The sequence below is a fragment of the Oncorhynchus keta genome, chromosome 9 (assembly GCF_023373465.1).
Source record: "Oncorhynchus keta strain PuntledgeMale-10-30-2019 chromosome 9, Oket_V2, whole genome shotgun sequence".
Classification (NCBI taxonomy): Eukaryota; Metazoa; Chordata; class Actinopteri; order Salmoniformes; family Salmonidae; genus Oncorhynchus; species Oncorhynchus keta.
Window position 1 is genome coordinate 21,498,378 of NC_068429.1, and position 8,701 is coordinate 21,507,078.

At 40.8% G+C, this 8,701-nt stretch overlaps 1 protein-coding gene across 1 annotated transcript in view; it reads right to left on the bottom strand.

The window, feature by feature from the left end:
- Positions 1 to 4,759, bottom strand: part of LOC118387392 (formin-binding protein 1-like) — a 99,656-nt gene extending 94,897 nt beyond the window's left edge. Inside the window, exon 1 of the mRNA XM_052525464.1 lies at positions 4,445 to 4,759. Within this exon, the coding sequence (XP_052381424.1) occupies positions 4,445 to 4,468 (24 nt within the window). The 5' untranslated portion in view covers positions 4,469 to 4,759. The remainder of the gene's footprint in view (positions 1 to 4,444) is intronic.
- Positions 4,760 to 8,701: the final 3,942 nt, after the last annotated feature.

The window sequence follows — 8,701 nt, forward strand, 5'->3', positions numbered from 1 at the left end:
CTCCTCAAGACCCACAGAAAAAAAGCTGAGAGCGTCACATCACAGGAAGGCCTATAACTATCTCCAGTGATGTTCTTCTCGAGTGGTTCAGAAACACAGCTTGACTGTGACGGTGACCACACTTCCTGAAATATCACTTCCTTCCTCTCTGTGCTTAGGCTGAAAACACCAAGAGCTGAGCCTGACAAGCACCATGTGGTGCCCCACCACTCCTTCCCCATCTGTCACATAGCCATTTAACAGCAATCAGTGTAATAACACACCAATAAATGGCTGAACTCTGCTCGCATCATGTTCCTTCTACTAGGCCTACAACAATAAGTTAAGATGCACTTGTTCTACAAATGACAACAGAGATGTCACCACAGGACAAAGGAGAGAGGACAGTGCACATCCCATCCTAACTTGAGTTTAACGTGACAGCCAGGGACACTGAACTCACTACCAGCTTTACCACTTCTAGCCTTCATTCCCAGCTCACACCTGTAGAGTTCTGTTTGGTTGTAACTGGGATCTAAACTACAACTAGTGTCTGGTTGTTATTCAATCCTATCAAAGCACTGAGCATCTGGTTGTAATACACCATTATTTGCAACATTAACACATGCTTTTTAGAGAGAAAGCATGTCGGAAAGCACACATGAAAGTGTTTGGAACACCCTGGGGCAATGCTCTATCCCCATTGCCTGGGCAGCAGAGCAGTGCTTCTTGTTCAGGCACTCAGGTAGTAAGAGATATAGGGCTGAAGTCGTAACATAGAAATACTAGGCCTCTGAAGCACTAACATGGGTCTCCATGAACTTTAGACCAGGAGAGTTGACCTTCAAGAGGAGATACACGTACCAGATTTTACCTTCTCCAGACCTGGCTGATTCTGACTTCAGCAGGAGGCAAGGAACTCACCACAACCACACACAATTTACAACTTCCCTGTTCCCATCGCTGAGATTGAAGCATGTATCAGATATGAAGTACACAATAGGCCACTAGTATCTAGGCCTAATTGTATCCCACACAGTACATTTACCAGTAAATGTTTAACCATTGGCAAATTCTACTTGCCTGGCGACCCAAACGCAATACCATACCCACGGCAGTTAGTTTATCCTCTGCAATGAATCTGGATATGAATACCTCCCCGACGATTTCTAGAACACAAACACATTCTAACCATTCTGATTGGTCCCAGAAACTGATGGGTTGGGCCCAAGGGTGGAATGGCCATGTGATAGTGTTTTTTTTGTGCAAAATTATAATTATCATGACTAATAATGGGTGGCTAAAGAGGAAAAAAATTGGCCTGGACCGATTCCTTGCCCAGTCCACCCCTAATTGGGCCAGAGTCAGAAAACATGTGGGTAAAGCGACGTTTAGAAAATGCATCATTGGCTTTGATATTCTGATTGGTTAGAGATGATCCAATTGCTGATGACTTTGTTTCGTACAACAGCTCTCATTGTGACGTCACCACAAACGACTTCAATGATGGCAGTCTCAGACTGAAGTATGTAGTGAACGGTAGAGCAGCGGAAGAATCATGATGAGACATCAAGCTATCATTTTACAGCACAACTACAACAAAATCTGAAACAAAAGTCAAACAAGGAATTCCAGAGGCTGCGACTACTTATTAGGGCTCTGTAAAAATTGCTGTAGCAGTCCTATAATTTTCAGAACGCTCGTGCCGGAGTTTACGACACATGGCGCGGGATTTGTGTGTATGTGTGTGGTCTTCTGGGAATCCATCCTTCTGAACATCCGAAGCCCCTCTTAAAATGTAGTTTTTTAAGAATTAAGGTGCCTGCCTTTGGGCACCAAAAGCCGACAAGCTGAATAAAGGCAGAGTCTTTCTTCAACGTTGGATGTCTGTTGTAGCTTAACTAACTAGTCTACATTTAGTACCAGGGAACATGAGTGGGTGGATGAAATGTGGCGTCATAACTGTGGAATTGTCAGTGGTATTCAGCTCCACCCTTTCCTGGAAACCTGACATTAAATTGCATTGAATTCTACGTCGGGCAGAAATGCATGTTCAGGACAGTTTCCTCTCACGACCTTTACAAGCCAGAATTTTTAATAAAATTATATTTGAACATACTTTACCAGTATCACCTGAAGCATAAGCAGAACTATGCAAACACGTGCATGAGCTCGGCAAGTATGCATGTGTCTCATGCATGTATTTATATCTTGTGCGAATGCTTCAGGTGCTCAACATCAACTTCATTAGCTGATCCCTTCTGATGACCCTGTTGGAGTCATGTCCAACCGGGTCATCAGTAGGGTTCATCCAATCATGAAGAGGAAAATAGTCTCCTTCAAAATGGAGCTTGCCTCAATGGCGCTGCTCTCTATCATTCACTACGGTGGTGCCGGCCTACAATTTCCGTGAATCGGATTGGTCAAGACATGCACAGAGCCTGTAGTAGGACTCCGATGTGAAGGACAGAGCAATTGTGAGCTAATTGTCAAATCATGAGGCAAATCGGTAAAAGAATGACAGACTTTGCTCCATCTTTTTAACCCGTATCGTCAATATATTTTATTAAACTAAATCAAAAAGTCACACCTGATTGAAAAGTGCTGGGTAAATTCCGCCTCGTCACACGTTCTCTGGTAGATCTGCCATATTTAATACTTAGTGGAAGCACCATTGGCACACATTACAGGTGTGAATGAGTATTGTGGCAGCATCATGTTATGGGTATGCTTGTTACCAGCAGAGTCTGGGGAGTATGTTAGGATCAAAAGAAATATGAAAGGTGCAAAGGACAGGTAAAAAGTTAAGAGGAAAAACTGCCATAGTTTTCTGAAAACCTAAACCTACGATAGAGTTGTATTTTTCAGCGGAACAAGTACACAAGTCTTAATTTTTCCTGACTGAAATCGGCTTGAAAATAAGTGACAAGCATTGAATATTGTTGTCCATCAATGATTCCAAATCAAATTGACTGAGCTTGAGTCATTTTGACAAAAAACAATGATTATATTGCCCTAAGAGTTGTGCAAGGTTAGTAGAATCGTATTCAAAATGATTAATAGCTGTACTATGCTTCCACCAAGTATGAATAACTCTGGGGTGTGAAGACATACAGCAATCAATACATTTTTCTTTCTTAGTTTTTTTATTAATTTGGAAAATGTTTTACTTTCTCTGAAAAAGATGAGTAAATAGTGTAGCGCTGGTAGTGCGTTAGATTTATATCACCTGAAGCATAAGCAGAACCATGTAAACACGTGCATGAGCTCGGCAAACAAAATCTAATGTAATCCTTTAGAGATGTCATTTTAATTCAGCAAAATGTGAAGACTGTGCAAGGGGTGTGTAGACTTTCGCTAGCAACTGTTTGTAGGAGCATGCAAAAGTAATCCCACCCACATAAAGGTCATTATCATATAATGTTTTCCATTTTTAAATATCATTATTGATGCAAAAGATTATATTAAAATGTTCATAAAACAGCTTTCGCTAAATCAAGCGAGTTCATGTCAATCCGTGGCACAACCGGTTTTGATTATGATGCTGTCTTGGTTGTATGTGTGAGACATGGGAGGAGAGCTGACTGGCTGCATTGTGAAAATCAGCTGTCACTTGGCTGATTGCAACATGGCTGACAATGACAGCACAGTGTGGTGTGTGTAACAGTAGCTTCTGAAAAAGTAGCTTCTGAGAAGCCACAGCCCTATATCCTGTCAACTCAGACCTTCCTATTAAGACTCTCCTTGTTCTATGGTGTGGTTCCAAGACAAACCCATTAGGACATGTAGTGTGTGTACTGCCTACATCTAGCCTAAACAAAACGTCAAACACACTGACTGCATCCCTAATTTTCAGCTACAATGCGGACTGCTCGGCTGCTGTTGTTTATTTTCGTACAGGCCATTGAGTATTTTCAGATGACCCAGGTACCACACCAACAAGCATTAAATTACATTAAATAAAAGTGTTAGTATTATAATGCATTCTGCTTTCTCGATCACAAGGGAGACAAGTGTGGTCTGGAATGGTAGTGGAATTGCAAACCTACAAGCACTGCCTGGACTCTATAGTGAAAAACATCAAGTGGTGGTGTGTTTTATAAAAGCATGTTAGTGTTATGTTGTGTTGAATTGAACGCGTAAAATAGCTTAGTGCGTATCGTTATTATGATGTAGGCTACAGTAGGCATAAATGCACATCGTTCTGGACAAGGTAGCTAGCTACATATCAATGGCCTACATGTCAGGCAGGCAGGGAACATGATAGATTTCCAATAGGAATTAGCCTTCATTGGGATGAACTGATTGACGACTGGGAAAATGGACGGTGTAGCTTGTTTTGCAGTTATTGCAATGTAACAAAAAAACATTCGGGCTTGGTTTGCGAGCACTGTTGAGTCGTCGGGGTGTTTCTCACTATCGATAGCCACTAATCGTGGCTAATAAATTAAGAGATTATCCTTACCCATAGCTCTGACCCCCAGCTCATGGTTCCAAAGCGATTTCCTCGTAATAATCCACGATTCAGACCGGGTGTATCGAAACCACTGAGGCGGGTATAATTGTTTTATTTCTTTGAGGTAGACGGTCTCTTTGTGAGCGCCCTCGGAATGTGTCGTTATTCCCTCCTAGTGCGTAAATGCAAGATTTTTTCACCTCCTCAATCTGTCTGTTTTCTACAAAATGGACAGAAACCACAACATAATCTTCAAATTGAGTGTGTGTGGCGCTGTGCTGTTCGGTGCAGAGTGCGGGCACCCGCTTTTCAAACAAGAATGACAGCTGCTGAGGCGCGTGCATTCATAAAAAGCACAAGAGAAGTAGCGGGGGGTCGTTGGGGCGATGGTGGAGCTACAGATGGTTGTTGTCTGGTGATGAGGAATTAATATTGTTTTTGTGTGGAAATTGGTAATTACAATGTTATGATTTGCATTTTACACTATACGCGAACTGCCACGGATTATTTAAAGGCCCAGTTCAGTCAAAAACGTGTTATTTCTGTGTTTTATATATATTTCCACACTAAAAGGTTGGAATAATACTATGAAATTGTGAAAATAATGATTAGTTTAGTGTAAGAGCTTTTTTGAAAAGAAAGCCTGAAATGTCAGCCTGTTTTGGTGGGATGGAGTTTTGGCCTGCCTGGTGACGTCAGGTAATAGACCAATAATAAACAGTTCCAAACAGGGGAACATTAGAGGAGGAAGGGGAGGACCATCCTCCTCAGGGAATTTCATAAATTATTTAATATTGAAACATTTAAAAAGTTTCCTTTTTGATAAAACTATATTAAATATATTCAGGTCAAAAAATAATTGATTAAAACACTGTTTTTCAATGAAGTTCCACAGTAGACTCGACGGCACTTTCTGGGGTAGCATGGTTCTCATGGTTCTCACCCCATTCCATAGCCACAGTAATTATGACAATTTCTGGAGGACGTCCTCCAACCTATCCGCCAAATTTTGGGAAAAACATTTCTTAAACTGAAGCAAACCGATCAAAATGGGGATAAACACAGCTGTACACACTTGTACAATAGAAACTAATTTGCAGCTGTTGGACTAATGATTACATACTAGATCAGCGAGATGCAGGCGAGAGTGTGCACGGCGGTATTGAATCTGTCACCCTGATTACTCAAAATGTTCAAATGTTCTCTCGACCTGTGCACCTATGTTGTAAACTTTCATTCGTAGGCTAGGTTTTAGGAACCTCATGATGGGTATAGGGGAAATTAGAGTATCGTGTAGTAGCCTAAACCTACCAATGTTACATTGAGCTGGGTGAAAGGGAAATGAATGGCACTCATCCAATATGCCGTAATATAAATTAATTAAAGGTGTCCTCCCTAATCTTAAACGTCACCAACCGCCACTGGTTCCAACCCTCTACTATGCCAATAACAGGTAGTTTTCACTTGTCCCCTCTCCACTCAGACCACTCCCGGACAGTCCTAGCAAAATTCTTGCTTGAGAAATTGCACATTACTAAGAAGCAATTTTATTTTAAAACAACCACAGTAAGGTACTTAATTATGCTGACCCAGAATAATTTTATATTGAGATAAAGACGGCTGCATTGGACTTTTAAAGCTAGAATTCTTAGTTGTTACATACATTTTTGGACTTATCAACTAATGATATACTCATTGCTTCTTGAAGAATATAACTTATAAATGCGTTTAGTTCAACTGTCATACCCCATCAGAACTCAAAATATAAGCTTGCTTTAAACAATGCAAATGTAAACAAACACTGTATAGCCTCAAAAGAATATTTAAAGTATAATTTTGAAATCATGGATGGGCAGTCCTTGCATCCATACATCTGTCTATGAATTTGAGAGTCGTTATATTTCTCTCATCGCTCAGCTTTTTACCTAAACTGAGGCGGGGTAACGCCTTTGTTATTGTTACAATTAAGTATTCTAGCTTTAATTCATTAATATTTTCTTAGTACTATTAAGACAGACACAACTAGCGCAGTAGAGAGCAGTGTACAATGAAAATAGATGTGACAGGGTATTTGCTCCACCTAGTGGCTGTCAACAGTTTTACAACCACCCTAAGAGTGGAAAAGGTGTTTCAAAATGCTATCTAATAGTGTGGTGATCTCACCTGGCCAAGTAGTGCATCATGTGTAGAGAGCGGTAGAGAGTAGAGAAGATGGCGTTGGATGAAAGTGGATTCAGAAGTTGTATCCAGTGTCGTTAGTGTATGTTCGAGATTGCCTTGAGTTGTTGTTGTGGGCGTCAGAAATGAGAAGGAAGTTTAAATTATATTAAGAATCTCTTTGCACAGGATCCATTTTGAGACTAGAGAGCAGAATATCATCTTCAAAACGAAGAGGAGAACATAAAGTAAGTATTTCAGAATCTACAAGACAGAGCAGAGTGACTGAATGGAGTGGGCCTAAATTATTAATCTTATTTGCCTATCTAACATTTTCAAAGAGCAGGTGACGTGGATCAGTACAGCCACTTATCTGGAGATAGTTCTTCTGAATTTTTGAAAATGTAAATATTATTTTGTTCAATTTTATTTTATCAAACCAGTGTGTTAGCTCCATATTACATAAGTCCAGAAAGGACTTCCAGAAAAAATATTCCCTCATTATGTTACGATCACTTATCGTAACTTATTTATCTCATGATCACCACATATCTCATGATCACCACATAACAAAAGTTGTTTTGTCGAGATCGCAAGATCATTTTCTCATGATCATGACATAAGAAAAGTTGTTTTGTGGAGGTCATGAGAAATGTCTGAGTTGGCAAAGCCCACAGTGGATCAGTGCATACGTTTTTATTGATTGCTACCCTAAGGGATGGTACATGTACATTTCATGCTAACATCACACATTTGTGTTTGTAGCTCATTATCAGTTTATAAATTAGAATGTCAGTGAGCTAAAGGTCCCTTACCTTGAGCTAAGAGCATTTAAGCCCTGAACGATGCATGACAGGCAACCTCGTCTCCCAGGCTTTGTGCCAACCTCAAGACCACAGCCAATCGCATGCAAGCAGCAACGCAGCTAACTTGTCTAGTCTTGTGAGCGAGAGACCTAGTTAGGTAGGTAGTGTTGTTATCTATGCTGGTTGATAGCTTGCATAACTGATATTCTTTAAGGATGATATTAATATTTAGACACTTTATGTTTTGTGGATAATATTTACAGTGGTTGAGCTCCATTCCTGGCAGGCTGATAAGAGTCAATAGCAGCCTAAGAGGCTGAATAGTCAGAATGCTGCCTGTAGGCTATTTCATAAGTAAAAGCTTCTTGCCGACAGATTAGCAGTCACTGCATTATGTGATCAAGAGTGGGTGCACTCTATTCCTGGCAGGCTGATCAGATTCAGTAGTAGACTCGGGCTGATAAATCAGGATGCTGCACCTTGTCTGCAAGGAGCCTTACATATGATACAGACTATTATTGAATCTTCTCATAATGCCAGGAATAGAGCACATCCACTCTGGTTTATATGCATCAGTCTGACGGCTAATACAAGGCAGCATCCTGACATAAGCTTCTGAGGCTGCTATTGAATAAGATCAGCCTGTCAGGAATGGAGCTCACCCACTGTAAATATTATTATGAAGTGTCCCTTATATTTATACACATTGTTTTATTGTCAGATACACTGTATAGGAATACACATACACTGGAGCAAATTAGGATTAAGGGCACATCGACAGGTTTTTCACCTTGTCAGCTCGGGTATTGAAAACAGCAACCTTTCGGGTTACTGACCCAAAGCTCTAACCGCTAGGGCTCCTGCCGCCCTATATCAGTTATGCAAGCTAACAACCAGCATAGATAACAAGCTATCTTGCTAGCTAGCTAAATAGCTAACAATACTACCTAGCTAACGAGCCAGCTCACAAGACTAGCCAAGTTAACTAGTCCTTGCATGCGATTGGCTGTGGTCTTGGGGTCGACACGCAGCCTGGTAGACAGAGTTGCCTGTCAGGCATCGTTCAGGGCTTAAATGCCCGCATTGCATCAAGCAGCCACAGGGCTCCTTGATCAAATCAACTTTTATTTGTCACATCCGCCAAATACAACCTTACAGTGAAATGCTTACTTACAAGCCCTTAACCAACCATGCAGATTTCAGAAAAATACCCCAAAAAGTAAGTAAGTAACAAATAATTAAAGAGCAGCAGTAAAATAACAATAGCGAGGCTATATACAGGGGGTATGTCACGGGCGTCGTA